At 46.1% G+C, this 19,094-nt stretch overlaps 1 protein-coding gene across 1 annotated transcript in view; it reads left to right on the forward strand.

The window, feature by feature from the left end:
• wu:fj29h11 (uncharacterized) overlaps positions 1 to 19,094 on the forward strand; it is a 29,475-nt gene that overhangs the window by 495 nt on the left and 9,886 nt on the right. The window contains exons 2-31 of the mRNA XM_056365889.1: positions 1,448 to 2,328; positions 3,568 to 3,766; positions 3,863 to 4,218; positions 4,947 to 5,072; positions 5,160 to 5,357; positions 6,270 to 6,410; positions 6,754 to 7,014; positions 7,588 to 7,768; positions 7,854 to 8,020; positions 8,544 to 8,687; positions 8,798 to 8,976; positions 9,559 to 9,731; positions 9,826 to 10,050; positions 10,142 to 10,251; positions 11,272 to 11,487; positions 11,660 to 11,774; positions 11,854 to 12,076; positions 12,171 to 12,318; positions 12,495 to 12,672; positions 12,757 to 12,934; positions 13,113 to 13,239; positions 13,332 to 13,451; positions 13,943 to 14,093; positions 14,178 to 14,290; positions 14,771 to 14,921; positions 15,294 to 15,542; positions 16,107 to 16,319; positions 18,116 to 18,297; positions 18,437 to 18,617; positions 18,946 to 19,088. Of these exons, the coding sequence (XP_056221864.1) occupies positions 1,459 to 2,328; positions 3,568 to 3,766; positions 3,863 to 4,218; positions 4,947 to 5,072; positions 5,160 to 5,357; positions 6,270 to 6,410; positions 6,754 to 7,014; positions 7,588 to 7,768; positions 7,854 to 8,020; positions 8,544 to 8,687; positions 8,798 to 8,976; positions 9,559 to 9,731; positions 9,826 to 10,050; positions 10,142 to 10,251; positions 11,272 to 11,487; positions 11,660 to 11,774; positions 11,854 to 12,076; positions 12,171 to 12,318; positions 12,495 to 12,672; positions 12,757 to 12,934; positions 13,113 to 13,239; positions 13,332 to 13,451; positions 13,943 to 14,093; positions 14,178 to 14,290; positions 14,771 to 14,921; positions 15,294 to 15,542; positions 16,107 to 16,319; positions 18,116 to 18,297; positions 18,437 to 18,617; positions 18,946 to 19,088 (6,018 nt within the window). The 5' untranslated portion in view covers positions 1,448 to 1,458. The remainder of the gene's footprint in view (positions 1 to 1,447; positions 2,329 to 3,567; positions 3,767 to 3,862; positions 4,219 to 4,946; positions 5,073 to 5,159; positions 5,358 to 6,269; positions 6,411 to 6,753; positions 7,015 to 7,587; positions 7,769 to 7,853; positions 8,021 to 8,543; positions 8,688 to 8,797; positions 8,977 to 9,558; positions 9,732 to 9,825; positions 10,051 to 10,141; positions 10,252 to 11,271; positions 11,488 to 11,659; positions 11,775 to 11,853; positions 12,077 to 12,170; positions 12,319 to 12,494; positions 12,673 to 12,756; positions 12,935 to 13,112; positions 13,240 to 13,331; positions 13,452 to 13,942; positions 14,094 to 14,177; positions 14,291 to 14,770; positions 14,922 to 15,293; positions 15,543 to 16,106; positions 16,320 to 18,115; positions 18,298 to 18,436; positions 18,618 to 18,945; positions 19,089 to 19,094) is intronic.

Here is a 19,094-nt window from a genome sequence, read left to right on the forward strand (position 1 = left end):
GTTCTCAGATATTTTTAGTCTGTTTTTCACCTGCAGAGTGTTTAAGATCCTCCCACAGATTTTCTATGATGTTCAGGTCAGAGGTCAGCTTGTGTTTCTTTAAGTGGATTTGGATTATAATGAATGTACTTGATGTATTGTGGCTTGTTCCACCGGGACTGTAACACAAATTATCACGTAATTGTTTTAAGCTGCTGGCATGAAATTCTCTTTGGCGTTTGGCTTCTCTCCCATCCAGAAAACACTCCTGTGTATGTGTGTGTGTGTGTGTGTGTGTGTGTGTGTGTGTGTGTGTGTGTGTGTGTGTGTGTGTGAGAAAGGGGAAGAAGTGCAGCACTAAAGTGAGTGAGTTTATATGTGATCAAACTGGAGTTGGTTCAGAGAAGAAGCAGCTCTGAGTTCAACGTCTTTCTCTTGATTCTTGTTGATGAACTTTTCTGTCTCTTTGAGCTCCGTTTTTGTTCAGGGTTCATTTTAACTTGTGATTTCTGTCTTCTTGGATGCAAATGTAAAATTGTTCCCGTAGAAACCACTGATAAACAAACAGTAGACAAGAAGATTTGAATGTTGCACGGACAAGAATCATCACTGCTGAGTTTTTATGCATCAAAGAGTTAAATCTCACCTTCGTGAACAGCTTTAGAGGAGATTTCAAAGTATCCAGATATATATTGTGTATGGTGATATTATTCATAGACAATATAAATAACATCTACTACTGTGTGGATCATTGTTTCGTTGTACAGGCCTCTTTTCACTTTCACTTTCTTGCTGACGGCAGGACATTTTTCATCCATAATCTTCTGGTGTTTCCTTGAATCTGTTGATACATCAACAGAAGTGTCCGGACTTGTTTAGTGGGTGTGGCACTAGTTTCCATAATGACTCCGTCTTATCGAGATGTTGCTTTGCGAACTGATTTAGTGTTGAGGTCACAGGTCAGGTGTCCTCCTGGTGACTTTTGCAGATGTTGCAGTTTTATCTGAAAGTTTTCCTGGTCGCTCTTTCGATCTTTGTTTCTACTGCTCTCCTCACCTGTCGTGTCTTCAGTTAGCAGTTAGCTTCTTCTTCCTCTCGGTCCGAGGAGCCTGAGGTTGTTGAGTGTTACCTGACGACTGACTGTTAACTAGCCGTACATCATAACTTAGTGGATCGATTCATATCTTAGACTAAGATCTGAACATTTTTTAAGACAAATGCAGAAATGTAGATCAATCCAAAGCCAGGCAGTCATTCTCTAGTTGGCAGCCCCAGTATTGACAGTTTATGTTGAGAAGTATTTTCCCTCCCTCTTTGACATTTAAGATCATTCTCTGTTGTATCCCTCTGTGTGTTTTAAAGGACGTTATTTGAACCACATACACTGTAGGAAACTTATTGGTGAGAGCACAGACGACCGGTCAAATACTCTGCAGTGTATAATGGTGGTGTCTTCTTTCCCTGACAGCACTGCTCAACATGGAGAAGATTCTGGAGAAAATAGTGGCCATGGTGAGGCAATACCCGGCCGGGATCCCCCTGAAAAAACTGTCTGTGTTCTACAACCAGACGTACCACAAGAACCTGACTCTGTCCGACCTGGGCTTCAACTCCATGCCTAAACTGGTGGCGTCTCTGGATAGATATCTGGTCGTGAAGGGGGAACTGGTGTTTCACAGGGACCATGATGGAGATGGAGCTGGAGCTGGAGGTGCAGCTGGAGGTGGAGCATCAGCTGCAGCTGGAGCATCAGCTGGAGGTGGAGTATCAGCTGGAGGTGGAGCATCAGCTGGAGCTGATGCATCAGCTGGAGCATCAGCTGGAGCATCAAGAAAAAAGGGCAGGAAGAAGGTTCTGGAGAATTTAGTGGTGATGGTGGAGCAGCACCAAGCTGGGATCCCACTGAAAAAACTGGCAGTATGCTACGGCCAGACATACCACGAGAACCTGACTCTGTCCAGGTTGGGCTTCGAATCCATGATCAGCCTGGTGGCCTCTCTGGAGAGGGATCTGGTTGTGGAAGGGGAACTGGTGTTTCACAGGGACCATAGGTGTGGAAGTCGAGCTGGAGCTGGAGCTGGAGCTGGACTGGACAGCAGACCCACAACTCCCCAGAGAGCTGGATCAGTTGGAGATAGGAGCAGCACCCCCACTCTTACTTTGCCACAGGAAGATGTCAAACCTCACTCCGTGCCTCTCACTCAGACAGGAATCAGTCTTGTTGGTCCTCCTTTGCCTCCCACTGCATCTTTATTCTCCACCCACTGTCTTCCTGTCAACCCTCTCTTTGCCGTGTGCAAGCCAGCTGAGCAGTTGACCCAGCAGCAGCTGTACCAGAGGGTCTTAGAGGTCAGTTACGAAGACAAATATATGAACCACTCAATGTTTATCAATGTTAAAATATTTCTGCGATGTTACTCTTGTCATTAGCTTAGCTTAGCTTAACTGCATTTTGAAGACAGGTCGTAGTCTTGAGGAAATCACTAACTGTATAAAACCTTATTTCTGTGTCCGAGAAGCTGCAGAATAAACATCTGTCTTCAGAGTTACTTACTCTTACAGAATTAACAAATGACCACTAGATTTCACTCAATACTTTTTGACTTCTCTGCTGCGTGTACGTCACTCAGCCACGAGCCCATAGGGTCCTATGGACAGAAATGTATAAAAACTGGTCACAGATCCATAGTTTTTTTTTTTAAGCTCAATAACATCACGAATCAGTTGGGTACTGGAGTTTTTAACAAACATTAACAACAACTGGAGTAAACTGTGTATTTATTGGGGACTATTTTTTAGTTGTAACTTCACTGTTGCATAAGAAGCGCGCACCACTGATCCAGGGACTTTGTCACTTACAAAGTCATGAGCTTTTTTTATAAAGATCAGCTCTACGTGTGATTAAAACAGAGAAGCAGAATCACTTGTTGACTGGTGGAGAATTGAGCTTCATGTGTGAACAGCCAGGCTGCTGCTCACATGACACAGAGTCAGACTGGCATTAAAGCTCAAAATAAAATCACAGTCCACTGGCCAGATGTATAAAACTCTGTAGATTCAAAAACACCAGCTGTATGTTTTAATAACACATGCAGAGGATGTGTAAGTTAATGAATCTGCATGACTGCTCAGAGAGAGTGAGAGGAACAGGGTCTTAATAGCTTCTGGCTGTGCAGGTGAGACACTTGAGTTCAGCCAGGTACACCTGTGACAAAGGTTCAGGCGTAGTTTCCGTGTAGCTCCTTTAATGTACTGAGAAACCTTTGAAACTACAGCTGTAAATGTCAGGTCACATGCAGATTATTGACACTGTGGGTGTGGTGTTAATACTGACAAAGATGTGGTTGGTTTTGTATTTGCTTTTGTCCGTGTCATGGCAATGAGTCACAGATAGAAAATCAATGATCAACAAGTTTAAACTCATAAACAATTCTTTAAAAAGTATAAAATGATATTCACTTGGATGTAACTTACTAATCTAAACTAAAAATTGACCTTTGACCTTTACAGCACACAACGCAATTACCCCTGCTGACCTTTGTGCTTGATGTGACTCAGCTGCTCAGTGAAGGTGTGTTGATGTTGCAGGTGATAAAGAAGTACCAGCTGAGGACTCCATCGATGGAGCAGCTCCAGACCTGCTACCTGGATCAGTTTGGTGAGCCGCTGCCTCTCTCACAGTACATGTCTCTGTACAACAACTGGGAGGCGTCGTGCCTTAAGACTCCGCCCACTCCGGCTGAACCAGCAGCAGATCGCAACACAGGTGTATCACAGGCAACTGCAGGTAGGCAGTAGACGTGACAACATCCCTCCCCTTGCATAAAAACAGAGTTACATATCTGAGCTTATGAAACAAATGTGTCACCATGTCCTTCCACAGAAGCAAACAGTCAAACAAGAGAGCCTGAAAAACAGCAGCAGCAGCCACCGGACGTCACCTCTGACTTCCTCTCTGCCTCCGAGTTTCCAGAGCTGGGGGCAGAGATGAAGAAGAGCAAAGTGAAAGATGCCGCCCCGAGAGGGGGAAGTGCCCCCGTCTTTAAAGAGGCTTATCACGCACAGCTGAGAGAGGTGCATGGAGATAATATGAGGGCGTTGCAGGCCATGGAGGAGGAGGAGGAGGAGGTGACAGGGTGGAGGAGGAACAGGCCCGTGGATCAGGACATGGTCAACAGTCTGATGGAGGATGTGATCCGAGAGATCGCTGCACAGGGAGAGCTGGTCACCAAGGAGAAGGTGAGGAAGAGGAGGAAGAGGAGGAGGACACTGTTTAATTTGTGATTGATGTTTGATGATTCATCCTCATATAGCAGGCGATTAGCTTAGCTTAGCATACTACATAAATACTGCAGGTCAGGTAGCTGAAATATTAATGGAAACATTTTCCAATAAAACATTAACAATAAAAAGATATTATACAAATATAAAAATAATACTTTGCAGTATGACGTAAGCGTCGGCCCGTGTCGTCACTTTTATAACGTCTTGTGTTGTAAACACAACGGTGGCTGAGGTTCTCAGTGAGACCTGCAGAGCAGCTCGTCCACTAATCAGAAGGTCGGTGGTTCGATCCCCGGCTCCTCCAGTCCACATAGTCACGTGTCCTCCAGGATACTGAACCCCAAATAGCCCCTGATGTGTCATTGATGTGTGTGTGTGTCATAGAGATGCATGATATAAATGAGTGTGTGAATGAGTGAATGTGACACATTAGCTATGTAGCAATAGCAAAACTCAAGAATAACTCTTCAAGTAAGTGACGTGGTCAGTGTTATAAATGTTAGAAAACTTTAAAGTCGTAATGAAATTGGACCAAAGAGGGAAATTTTCAATAAAACAACACCTCCATGAATTTATGGTTTCTATTACACCAGGAACACACTGCCTGTGTGCGTTTGCAGGTCACTTGAATGTTGGATTTCTTTTCATTATTAATTAATTTCTGATCCCACACCTGTGTCCAGGTGATATCCAGGGTGTGTGTGCTGCTGCAGATTTCCTCCCTGGAATCTGCATGGATCAAACCCTGGAAGATTCCAGCTCTGAAAGACCTCCAGTACATCATGAGAGAGATCAACATGTTCATAGAGGTCAGCAAACAGGTGCATTTACTCTTGACCTGTGTTTATGAGGGTGTGTGTGTTTGCTCATGAAGTCTCACTGCTTCTTTGTTCCAGTCCACTGAAGCAGTGACCTCCATCTGCACCCTGTACGAGCTGGGCCAGTCCCTGGCGGGTCTGAAGGACAAGAAGCGCTTCGAAGAGCTGAACCTGGGGCCCCTCTGCAAACTCCCGCTCATCCACCGCATGTTCAAGATCGACAGCAACACCAAGGACGATGACATCCACCAGATCGAGACAATAGACATCCTGAAGGTACGACTCACGTTCACTCAGAGGTTTAGTGGATGAGTTGTTCATAAACATAAGAGTTATATTTCTGTGACTGTTGATTAAGCTTTGTAGCCAAGTTTTAAAGTTTTATATTCCATAATTGTGTTGTGGTGGGAATCTAAAAATAAAGAGTTGACACAATGACCAGGTTGTCTTTGTGTCTATCAATAAGAAGTGAGCAAAGGGTCAGTGAAGAGTCACAACAGAGTGTAACTGCAGACGGATGTCGAACAAAGAACGTACATGAACATGAACGGAGGGGGCAGAGTCAGGGTGTGGGTGTGTGTGTGTGTGTGTGTGTGTGTGTGTGTGTGTGTGTGTGTGTGTGTGTGTGTGTGAACAACTCTGGGTTCTATCAAAACTGTCAGGGAGAAACAGCTGCGTGTTCAAGGACGAGCAGCTCCTTAGTTTGTCCCAGACAGCAGGAGCACAGGTGTGAGGACAGATTTATGTCTTGGGTCGTACAAAGTACAAAATGTGATTTTTCTATTACACTGTGTAGAAATACGTCTCATAAGCTCATTGATGACCAGAACAAACCATCTGGAGAAAGTCCAGGTTCCAGAGTCAGATTTGAATTAAACCAGGAAGACAATAACGCAAATGACCTCAAGCTGCTCAGCAATAATAAACCCATGTGACTTAGGTTGCTATGGTGAAGTGTGAACCACGGTGTGCAGCTTAAAGATGACACTCACATGAACCAAATCAGTGCAGACAGTCAAATGTGGAGCTTTCCTGTCATCAGAAGTCACTGGTGAATTTCCTATTACCACAGTTGTCATCTATTTAACTGACAGTTTCCTGTAGCTTAATGACCGTGGGCTCTGTCGAACATTTTAACTTGATTTAACGTTTTTCCCAAACGTCTCCACTCTCTTTCTTTTTCTGTAGCAACTCCGTGTGTTTCGGAGGAAGCAGAACAAGCCCAAAGTCGACCTGGCCGAGTTCATGAAGTATCTGGCCGACCACTACAACTGTGAATCCCCCTACGAGCTGGGGATCAGGATCCACAGTGTCGGGCTGCCCATATCAGTAAGAGACATGACTTCAAGCCTGATGGATAGATAGATAGATAGATTTAGCTATTCACAGATCATCATCATTAGTCAGACTGAACATTGACAGCGTGAAGGTTATATGTAGATTAATGTCGGTTCATCATTAAGCACCTGAGTTCAGTTCTCCTGCTCTGTGTCCAGGATCTTCTCTCACTGATGCGTTTGTGTTTTAAACACCAACGCAACTGATCTGAGGAAACAGTTTTAGTGTTTGTTGTTGCAGCATCATTAGCTAAAGCGTACAGGTGAACTATGTGGTTAGAAAATAATGTACGTATAATGAAATGCCCCCCCCCCCCCCCGGCCTTCCCCTCCAGACGGTGCTGAAGGTGAGTCGCTGTGAGCACGCCATCATGGAGCAGGCCCGTGAGGTCATCCAGAGGGAGCTGGTGGAGGAGACCCAGGAGCAGCTGAGGAAGATCAAGAAGAGCGTGTTGGATCCGGTTCAGGGAGCGAGCGCCTTCTCCTCCAGCGGCGGCTTGGACCTCAGGAAGAAATACGCCTCCATGCCGGCGGCCGACGTGGTTCTGGCTGTGTTCTCCAACGCGGAGGGGGTGTTCAGTCCTAAGATGACCAAGGTGGGGGCCCCGAATCTCTTGAATCTTACGCCTTCTCAGATGCATCAGAGTGTTTGCTCGGTGGCAGTGTGGGAACCATCAGGGGCAGTTACGCAGCTTCTCTCCAGTTCTGAACCGATAAATAAAACGTCACGCTTCATCATTTCCTAACCCTTAATGAAGGCGCTAGAAAATAAGTTTGTTTTGAACTGATTAACACTGGATGACATTAAACTCATAATGACGGCGACTTGTGAATTTATCCGACTTATCTGTGACATTTCAGCCGTTTTTCATCATCATTATAGTCACACTCATTCTAAAACACACAGGTCGACATTATATTATCACCTCCATTCATTTATGAGGTAGAAAGCTGGAAACACACCTTTGTCTAAAAGCATAGACTGTAAATAAAGACGGACGTAACAACAGGTTTCTGAAGAGCGTTTCTGAGGCTCAGAGTGAGCTGTGTCTGACTCCGCCCCTAACTACCAATTCTTAGAAACAATATTCTTTATATGACTGGTTTTAATTATGATGCAGTTTTATTGATGCATTAAATCAGGTGGCTCTGTTTGATTTCCGATCCAGCACGTCCAGAGCTTCCTGCTGCAGGTGTCGGGTGACCGACTGGCGAAGGCTCTGTTCCAGCTGGCCATCTGCGGCGGCTCCCTGGCCGTCCCACAGGACCTGGTGCCCAAAGACAAGGCGCCAAAAACCGGCGCACAGACGACGACAGAGGACAAACCCGCCACGTCCCTCCCCAGTGAAGGTAGCAGGGTTTTTTGCCTCATGTAGAAACAGGGTCTGATGTGTCGGTGTGTGACTGACTGACAGCTCTGCTCTGTGTCTCTCAGCCAAAGTGAAGCAGTACGTTAAAGACAGCCTGTCCTCTCAGAGCTCAGCCGTCACTCTGGCCCACGTCGCCGCCCTGGAGAGGAAGTTGACCAAACACTTCCAGGTCAAAGAGTTCCTGTCTTTGGAGCAGGGAAGCTTCTTGGAGTTCCTGGTGAAACACAGTCAGGTAGTTTTTCATCTATTTTCATGCCTTTTCATGTTTTTCATCTCTGTTCATGCCCACCTTGGTGGTCAAAGGTCAAAGTTCAATGTCACAGTGATCTCACGTTCTTGTGAATGCAGTATACCAGGAACGCTACTTCTGGCACACTGTGACCTCACAAAACACGTTTTTGGCCACAACTCACAAATTCATAAACTAATGGGATAAGCAGGATAAAATGAAGTGATGACGTTTTATATCCAGAAGGTCAAAGGTCAACTTCACTGTGACATCATCATGTTCTGCAAAAACATTTCTAGCAATTATTCAACTCTGTAACTCAAGAAGACTCAGACAATATTTACTGTAGCTTGTCTGGTTGGCGGAGGAAACAACCACGAGGAGATGATTCTAGTTGTGTGTGTGTGTGTGTGTGTGTGTGTGTGTGTGTGTGTGTGTGTGTGTGTGTGTGACCTCCTGATGCTGCCACAGCGGTGAGATAATAATCTACGTCGTCTTCCTCCTGTATGTCTCTGGTTTCGTGCAGCTGCTGCAGGACACGCTGGGGTCCTCGTTGATTGTGGGCGGTGGCGGCATGGAGCCTGGGGGCAGCGGGTTCAGACCGAGCAGACAAGACGTGTTCGAGTTCATCAAACAATGTAGTGACGTCACATCTACTGATCCAGATGAAGTCAGTCCTTCACACAGACAGAATAAAGCTCCTCTTCGCTCAGTTCATACGTTTTCTTTTTGATCTACGAGTTGACAGGAACAGTTTCATCGTCCGTCTCCTTTTCGCAGCTTTCCTACATCGAGTCAGCGCTGAGGTCCCACTACAGGGTCCGGGACAGTCGGGACCTGGGCCACGGATCTCTGCAGATGCTGGCTGGTCTGGTCCAACGCCAGAGAGGCCTGGCGGGAGGAGGACTGAGCCAGGTCTACTATGAGTCTGCACTGTTTGCCAAACACAGCAAATCAAGGTTAGAAGTGTTGTAGTCTAGAGCAGTAGTGTAGACGTATCATTAATAAATGATGATGTGTTTCACCCTTTAATGTAAAACTCCTTTTTACCAGTAATAAGTCGTTAGTAAGTTTAATGAGTTTAGCATTAACTTCATCTTGCCAAATAGTGAGCTGCATCAGTGTATGAAAACTGTGTTATAACTTGTTTCTAATTGTTTATTTATGATTTATAAAGTGTTAACAACTGAATTAAAAACCTAATTATAAACCATTTATAAATCCTTTATAAGGGTAGTTTTATTTTGAAGTGGTAGCACTTGTTTTCTAATATGAAAATGAACATGCAAATATATGAGGAAACGAGCACAAGGTCAAACTAACTCCATCATCTTCCACTTCCTGTTTCATCACTGTCTTTATCTACAGTTCATTCAGGAAAAAGTTTTTATACTAAAATCATTTAAATTCATTTTTCTACACTCGGGGATTTTAGACATTTTAAGATTTTATTAAAAAGGATAAAATAATATTTTAATTAATTCAACTTTTTGATGAATAAAAGGTTTATCGGCCTGTCTCCCTCTCCCTCCCGTGAACAGTGCTGATGGTGGGTCTGAGGCGGTGGGGCGTCTGGGTGAGATGTCTAAGGCGCAGGCGCTGGCCAGCCTGCTGTCCTGCCCTCTGCTGGAGGATTTAAGTGAGTGGAGCCAGTGGGAGCTGATCTTTAAACCCAGTCACGGCTCCCTCAAAGAGTTCATCGAAAGACATGCAGGTAGAAGTCCCAATAATTCATATTGTATGTTCTTAATATTGCCAGATAATGATACGTACCACTAATATGTGAACGACGCTCTTTGTATTTACAGCTAACACCGGCCTGGAGGCGTTGGAGGTCACTCCAGGGTCGCTGCTCAGGATCACCACACACACGGGAGCCAAGCATTTCTCCAGCGCCGCCATGACCCTTGACCCTGTCGGCACTGCTGGTCATCTGGTGTCCATGGTGGTAGCTGATGGGATCGTCAATGCTCCCACAGCCCTCCTGGCCAATCACATGCAGAGCTCGCTGGCAGCAGCCGTGGCTAAAGAAGGTAGCGATGCAAAGAAGGAATTAATAAATCATCATGTTTCAACGCTGCTCTAACGTTTCATCGTCACTAAAACACGGTGTGTGTTTGTCAGATTTGTCTCGGGCTGAAGACGACGTGTCGTGTTACAGCAGAGTGGCCGAGTTCCTCCTCGCCTGTTTGACACGAATCCCTGCCAGAACATGTCAGGCTCTGCTGCAGCAGGTCGGTCACACGGTCACACGTACATCACATGATCTGATCAGACACTTCCTGTATAATTTAATCACAGGGTCAAGGAGCCGGTCCAACAGTGTTATTTGTCACAATTCAAGATGCTTAATGGTTAAAGGATGAATGGATGGAGGGAGGATTTTTTTCTGTACATGAGATATTAAAATACATGAAGACAAAATAAGTAAAATTACACATCAACTTAAAATGTCTAACGATAAACTAAAGTAAATCGAGCCGTTACTTCCTCTTACGTCATTTATGCATCCACCTTTTCCTTCTTCCCTTCCAGGGTGTGAAACAGGAATCTAATGAAACGTAACACAAATAAACATTCAAAGGTCACGCAACAATAAAAGGTTAACCAAATAACTGCTGTAGTCTTAACCAAATAAGGTTAGTGACAACTCACAGTGGTTTGCAGACAGAAAGCTGGAGGCATATCACCACCTGGGTGTGGCTAATAGGAGGACAGGTGCTCTGCAGGTGAGGCAGGGTGTTAGACTTTAACAGTGGTGTCGTAGCGTTGAGAGCAGGTTTTCCACACGGAAGCTGTTAAATTCATCCTGTGGCAGAAAAACAGGAAATAGAGATTCATGATTCATGTCTCAGAATAATAATGTGTGTATTCAGGATTAACACGTCGGAGTGTAGCGTCGCGAAAACATGTATAAACAAGTATTTCTTTAAATTTAGTGAAGAATTGTTTAATGAGGAAACAACAACAAAAAACAAACAAACTGCATCTCTTCAGGGTGTCCTGAAGGAGTGGGCAGTGAATCTAATCTGCTATAATGAACTGCTGAGGAGGAGGTTATCAGTCTCACCGTTGTCATGACAACCACATACTTTTCCAGCAGCTCTGTGGCTTGCTGGTCAGTTTGTGTTAAACTCTCTTCTTCTTACATCAGACAGTAAACGGATCCTTGTGACTCATTTTTACCTGCAGCTCAGGTGGTTCAGTTCCTGATTAACACGCGTTTCTCCGTTCCCGTTCAAATGTGACTTCAGGTGTTTCTGGAGCCTTTCTCCCGCGTCCTGGGCCAGGCCAAGTCTAAACAGGTCCTGATCACCGTGGCCCAGTCCGACCCGAGGCACATGAACTGTCTGCATCGGCTGGGCATCCTGCTGGGCATCACGGACTGGATCAAAGACTACCAGAAGAAACTGAACCCGCCTCAGAGCCACGGCTGCAGCTCACACACGGCTCCCGTGGAACCGACCAAGGTCAGAACACGAGAAACACAGTAAAAACAAACAACATCCACACCAGCACTCTGTGTGTGGTGTGATACAAAAACACGTAACATACAGTACATAGTATATGTGTAGCCGTGTCACACAGCTTCTCTGTCATGACTGTTCTTCTAATTTTCTTTCTTCTTCTGTTTGACTTCAGTTTAATTTAATAGACTCTGAGAGCAGCAGTCTGTCCAACCTGAACATGAGTGAAGACGAGGACGTCATGGACAACGGCTTCGTCTCCTCCCAGCTCAACCAGAGTCCATCACAAGGTGGCTGCAGCGCACACAGACATGAGGACCGAACCACTTTCCCTTCTTCAGGTTTTAATTGTTAAATGTTTTCTTCTAGTGAATGGAGAGCAGGACGTGACGGTTGAGGAGGAAGAGGATGAAGAGGAGCTGTTTGAGTTGGCCTCACTGCCTAACGGAGAGACATCGGACGTCAGCGTCGAAGCTGAAGGAGGCCAGGAGGAGGAGCAGTCAGACACGTCTGATTCTAACGAGAAGGACGGCACCAGCTGTCCATCAGAGACCACATCGGACCGCCACAGAGCCGTCATCGAGGACATCAGGTCGGTTCTTATTTACCACCGTTAGTGACGTTCGCTGTGTCCGTTCAGGTGACGTGGTTTGTTCAGCTGATCTGTCTCTTCCTCTGTCTCTCAGGAAGAATGAGTTTGGTATCGGTGTGGAGCTGACCGCCGAAGGCCAGAAGCTGATGCAGGTTCACCAGGACCGGCTGGGCCGCAGCCTGGAGCGACTCTCCACGGAGCTCTACAGCAAAGACACACACTTTGTCCTGGAGCTCATTCAGGTGGCTGCTAACACGCTAACACGCTAACACCCTGAAACCTAGTTATAATGAACCATGTGTATGTGTAGGGTTATCACTTTGGACATCTGCATGTTATTTTATTTTGTTGATATCTCAGTAACGTAATTTTTTTAATGTAATTTTAACGCCCTCTTCTTGTTTTCCCTTCTTTTCAGAACGCTGATGACAACAGTTACCCGTCAGAGGTCGGTGTCGTTCCGTCACTGGCCTTCGTGGTGGAGAAAGACTGTATCACTGTTCTCAACAACGAGATCGGCTTCCAGGAGAGAAACATCAAGGCCATCTGCGACGTGGGCTGCAGCACCAAGGGCAAACACAAATACGGATACATCGGTACGAACGTACATGACGTCTCAGTTACTCCTTACTGAAAATATATCACAGCTTCTTAATAATCCTCACTGTGCTACTTCACAGGACAAAAGGGCATCGGCTTCAAGTCGGTGTTTAAGGTCACAGACTGTCCTGAGATTCACTCCAACGGCTTCCACTTACGCTTCGACAGGACGTGCGGCTCCATGGGATACATCCTCCCCCACTGGACTGAGGACGAGAGGCCTCTGGACGCTCAGCTGAAGAACGTCAATCACATCAGGTTACAGGAGAAACACAGGGATTAATAACATTGACGATGGATGTTCTGTAAATACTCCGCGTTATAAGAGTATTTCTACCAATAAGTGGATGATTAACTTTGTTGTTTGTCTGTTACGTCACGTTGAAAATGTTTTCGAGTGAGTGTTGTTTGATATTTGTTGTTTTCTAACTTCCAGCTGGACCACAAAGATCTGCCTCCCGCTGCGATCTGAGAGCCATCAGACCAGAAACCTGTTTCATGACGTGCACCCCTCCCTGCTGCTCTTCCTGCACCGCCTGCGCTCCATCATCATCTACAACCAGGTAGCTCCCCTACCTACACACACAGGTGAAGTCGTTGCGTCAAACCTCACAGAGGTCTCGAGGAATCACCTGGTTTTTACTCCATCTCGCAGAGTGAGAAGCGTCTCATGACCATGACTCGAAAAGATCTGAGTCACGACGTGCTGGAGGTGGAGCACACGGAGGGCGTGGAGCGCTGGCTGGTCGTCAAAACTACGCTGGAGCCCAAGAAGGTAATAAACAAACAGGCAACCGTCAGGGGGGGGGGCCCCCGAGGGCCGACAAACTTTACTCCACAGCAGTGTCTCAAAACGCGGCTCCCTCCTCCTTAAACAACCAACGGCCGATTAGCAGCGACATCTTTATAGGAAACCTCCCTGACGGGGCCCCGTTTGGCTGCTGATTGTCACCAGATGCTTTTATGAAGAAAAGCCGTTAAAGGTTTTTAAAAGTCACAAAATCTAGAGAGAGAAACTTTATGTGTTGATGAGCAGCTTTATGATTTAGGTTTTTATTGTTCTTTATAATTTACTGTATATTTTGAAAATTACACAATTTTTCACATTCTTTATATTTTGAAAATCCTTTAAATATATGGAATAAAATTTTTATTTTAGATTTCGTACATTTTTCGCTGGCGTCAGATTATTTGTATGTATTGGTCATGTATTGGTCATGTCAATAAAGCTTCTTTGAATTTGAATTGTATCTGTTTCACCTTCAGATCAAAGAGAACGTTGAGTCGACCGAACTCGCCCTGGCATTCCAGCTCTGCAGCGACAACACAGGAAGTGACATCATATGCCAGCCTCAGAAACAGCCCGTGTTCGCCTATCTGCCCCTGCGGAGTTTCGGCTTACGTTTCATCGTCCAAGGTGAGGACGGACTTTGAGGTGGTAGAGGTGTCCACTCAGACACACAGAGGCGGAGCAATCCACTCACCTGACTCTGTTCCACAGGTGACTTTGACATCCCTTCGTCCCGAGAGGACGTGGACAGAGACAGTTCCTGGAACCAGTGGCTTCGCTCTGAGATACCGCAGCTCTTCCTCCACGCCATGGATGTCTTCACTGTGAGACCGTGTTATATATATAATATATATATATTTACATCCTGATGAACAGATGAGCAGAGACTTTACGTTAATGATGCCTTCAAGGAAAATCTGATCATTTACAAACCAACCACGGCAAACTACAAGTATAATATATGACTTACAAGTAAAAACACATTTAATGAAACTTCCTGCGAATGTTTCAAATTAAAAGCTTAACAGGAACAGGAGGGAACATGGAGGAAGTGTTGGAGTTTACAGCAAATTAAAAAAGACAGCAGGTCAGAAAACAGTGACAGGTTTCACTAAAATATAAAATATACAGGTTTGTTCCTGTTTCAGTTGAAGGCTAGAAACTCTTTACAGCCGAGCTAAATCAAATTGTCTGTGGAATATGAAGTAAGAGTCAGAATCAGGATTCGTACAGGGAGTTTAAAACACGATGCCCTCGTCAGTCATTAGTCATTGGTTGTTCTAACCTGTGTTTGTTTCTTCCAGAATCACCCAGAGTTCAGGGGGCTGAAGGGTCTCTGCCAGTTCCTCCAGTTCATCCCTCTGCCTGACGAGGTGCTGGACTTCTTCAAGCCTGTTGCCGGGCAGATTATTCAGCTGCTAAAGGGCAAAGCTTTCCTGCCGACACTCAGCTCAGGTGTGACTCACAAGCTCCAAATGCAAACCTGAAAATGAAAACGCTCACAATAAATAAATATATGTAATAAACGCTGTCAATGCTCCTCCCTCTCTCTCTCCCTCTCTCTCCCTCGCTCTCTCTCTCCCTCTGTCTCTCCCTCCCTCCCTCCTCCCTCTCTCTCTCTCTCTCTCTACCTCCCTCCCTCTCTCCCTCCCTCTGTCTCTCCCTCTTCTCCCTCTCTCTCTCCCTCGCTCTCTCTCCCTCTCTCCCTCCCTCTCTCTCTCCCTCCCTCCCTCTCTCCCTCCCTCTCTCTCTCCCTCGCTCTCTCTCTCTGTCCCTCTCTCTCTCCCTCCCTCTCTCTCTCTCCCTCCCTCTCTCCCTCCCCCCCAGATGCTAAGGTCGTGTACAAGCTGCCGTCCCAGGTGGCCGTCTGTCAGGACCCCGTGATCCGTGAGGTAATTGGTGGAGACGAGCTCGAAAGACACCTGTCTCTGTCCTATCTCCACCCGGATTTGAGCCCCGCCCCGCCCACCTCCCTGCTCACTCACCTGGGAGTCCGACACCTGCGGGGATCAGACGTTACCACGGTAACCACGGCCATGGCCAAGGAGCTGATGAAGGAGGAAGGAATCCACTCAGGTGTGTGCGAGAGGAGAGGTTTTATGGGTCATCAGCATCGACTTCTATCTAGTTTTAAGCCACAGACACTTTTTACACCTCGGCGGTTTTCAGCTCTGTATCTGAACCAGATGATTTTAGTCGTCGCACATCTGGATCTGAAGTTATCAGAGAAACAAGCTGAGTAAATGTGAGACAGCTCGGCTCCCAGCAGCTGGAGACGTCCCGTCCTCTGTCAGCGTCGGTTAATCTCTGATTTCTAAAGTGAAACCGTTTTATTTGTTTCCTGGTTACAATCACCGGGTCTGTTTGATTTACTGAACCACTGACACTGAAGGAATCCAAACCGAGAGGAGCTTACAGTAATGGTGGTGAAGAAAACAACTCCCATGATCCCACGCCATTTCATGACGTCACCCAACGTCACCTTTTGTTATTGTTTTGATTGAGAGACGCCTAGAGGCAGAAGTTACTATTTTCAAGGTGAAGAATGAGCTGTGAGGCTCAGGAGGAAGTGAAACTTACCTGTCACTTTCTGAGAGGTGTGTCACTCACTCTGACTCCGCCCCTGTGTCTCTTTCCCAGACGCCGGTCTGCGGCGGCTCGCCAGGCTGCTGGTCTGCAACTTCCGAGCTCTGGAGCACGGCTACGCGGAGGCAGACTCCATCTTGCAGACCCTCAAGGATCTACCCATAATCCCCCTGGCTGACGGCTCTGTGGTGGCGCTGGGCGGTGGGGGCGTGTTCTTTCCAATGGAGGAAGCCAGGACCAAGAAAAAGAAAGCTCAGGCTCAGACAGGTAATTTATTTTGAACATATTCACACAGTTAAATCATACAACAGTTATTGATTCAACTTATTAAAATACAGAATATATTATTATAGTCAGTAGAAATAGTTTCTATCGACGTGTCCTGATTGGACGGAGCTAAATCACAATAACAGCAACAGATGCAGCAGCAGCCGTCTGGATGTAGGGCAGGACACTTTCACAGTTTCCACTTTCTAAAAACGCGTTGAGCTGATGTAGAGAAATAAAAACAGATAAATATATATCACCTCGGTGGTGGTGAGAGCTTCACATGCTTCACTCTCCATCTGTGCTCACAGAGCATCGGCAGCGAAGGTTAGAGTGACGGTGGTTCTTCATGAGCGAAATAAAAATAGCACCGTGGATTATGTGATACTCAGACAAACAGAGACGGTGATTCAGAAGCATTTTAAAGGACCTGCGTCAACAGCTGTCTGCACACACACACACACACACACACAGACACAGACACACACACACACACACACACACACACACACCACACACACACACACACACAGACACACACACACAAACACACACACACACACAAACACACACATGATGCGTGACAAACCACCACCTTTCTCTGAGAAGTGAAACTGCTCACATCACCCACATCCACACACTTGGCCCAGAGCAGAGGGTTAGAATATCAGACATGAATTATTGATTTGTGTCTCTCTGTCTGTCTGTGTCTCTGTCTGTCTGTCTGTCTGTCTGTCTGTCTGTGTCTCTGTCTGTCTGTCTCTGTCTGTCTGTGTCTCTGTGTCTCTGTCTGTCTGTGTGTCTCTCTCTCTCTTTGTCTCTCTCTGTCTGTCTCTCTCTCTCTGTCTCTCTCTCTCTCGTTGGTCTATAAAATGTCAAGAAAGTATTGATCCCGTCTCGAGCTGCACAATTAATCCAAATAAAATCACAATGTGACCAAGTGCGATATCCAAATCACAGGAGCTGCAGTTTATCTGATGAAGGTCAAACGTGTCACATTGTTGAGTATTGTTAGCACCATTAGCGCTGTGGCCCTACAGAGACGCCCCCCCCCTATAGATTGTGTTCTCCAGATGTAAAAGAACATGTTTGTTTGGTACAAAACCAACAAAAATCACATCATCATGTTTCATCAAATACAAAAAAGGAACATGATTTTTTTTTTGCGGCACCAGCAGCCGTGACGTTTGTCAAACATGTTGACGTTGTGACTTATGACACGATCTTCGACCGCAGCCACACACCTGTAAAGTTGTCCAACACTAAGTTACTGGTGTATTCTTCAGATAAGCACATTCCTGCAGTCATGTGTGATGGAGAACAGCGTTCACCAGCTCTCGCTTCAGGCAGCCTGGAAACAAAGAACAGGAAATGGTATTAGAGGGAGTGAAGCCTCGGCTCAGGCTGGTTTCCAGGTCACTGAGTGTAGTTCATCCTTCTGCAAGTGAAGCTAATGCCTGAAGATCTGCTGAGAGGTGACGTCGGCAGAGATGTGTGTGATGACTTCAGACAGGCGACGGAGTTAAACCGAGTTCCACTGAAATATTGAGCAGTGCAGAGCTCGGGGGGGGGGGGAAAGTAGGTCACTGGAGGTTTTCACTCACACACACTCAGGTGTGTTTATACCTGTTCTGTCGTTGTGTCTGTTCAGATTCAGCTGAGAGGAAACTAAGACATTCAGATTGATGAGGAACTCGATATATTTCACGCTTCCAGATCCTCTCTCTTCTCTAATCCTAAATAAATGTAACTTAGAAATGAACTGGAATAAGAGCCTCCATGTTGTCTCTTCACAGGGCCGCTGTCTGCACTGTACAAGGACGTGAACGTCGTTCATCCCTCGCTGCTGAGCTGCGTGGAGCCTCTGGAGAGTCAGCAGGTTCGAGAGCTGCTCAGAAGACTGGGAGTCCACGAACTGGAGCCTCAGGAGCTGCTGGAGCAACACATCTACCCCTCCATAAGCAACAACAAGTGGAAGGTAGGACGCCGGATAAACTGGATCCACGGGGTGTCATTAAAGTGATTTTATAGTCATTTTACAGGTTTTATGCTTAAAAATGTATTTACCTTTGTACTTGGCTGAAGTGTCTTTCTTTCTTCATCATCATCATCATCAGCTGAAGCCCGAGGCGGTGGTGGTGAGCTACCTGGTTTTCATCAAGCAGCATTCCTCCTCCAGTCAGTACTCAGACGTCGCAGTACCTGTCCTCACCAGCAGGGGTCTGCTGTGCCCGGGACAGGACAGAGTGCACTTCTCTGAGGAGTACGACAACATCAACCTGCCGCAGGAACTGCCAGGTACACACACACACACACACACACACACACACACACACACACACACACCTGTACAGACACTGAACAAAGTCACATGTTGCCTGAAACTGCAGCTTTGGTTCTGTTCGTGTTGGATAAACAGTGTATTTGTAGTAGTAGTAGTTTTGGCCTTGAAGCCGTGCAGGACGTTCTCTGTGAGGTTTGATTGATTACACTCGTGTTCCCCCTGGTTTGAATCACTAACTGATATCAGAGGTTTTACACTGAACTATTTACAGTATTTCTGATTCATTGTTGTTTTGTTTTTTCCTCCTTGAAACGTTAATCCTGACTCTTCCTCCTCCTCCAGGCTGCGACTGGATCTTACTGAGTCCCTGCTACGTGCAGACAGACGGTGATGTGGCAGGATGGAGGGAGCTGTTCAGCACACTGGGAGTCAGAGACGGTCTCATCATCCGCAAAGAGACACAAACGCTCAGCGCTAAAGAACTGGTGAGG

Source organism: Seriola aureovittata, chromosome 21, assembly GCF_021018895.1.
Source record: "Seriola aureovittata isolate HTS-2021-v1 ecotype China chromosome 21, ASM2101889v1, whole genome shotgun sequence".
Taxonomy (NCBI): domain Eukaryota; kingdom Metazoa; phylum Chordata; class Actinopteri; order Carangiformes; family Carangidae; genus Seriola; species Seriola aureovittata.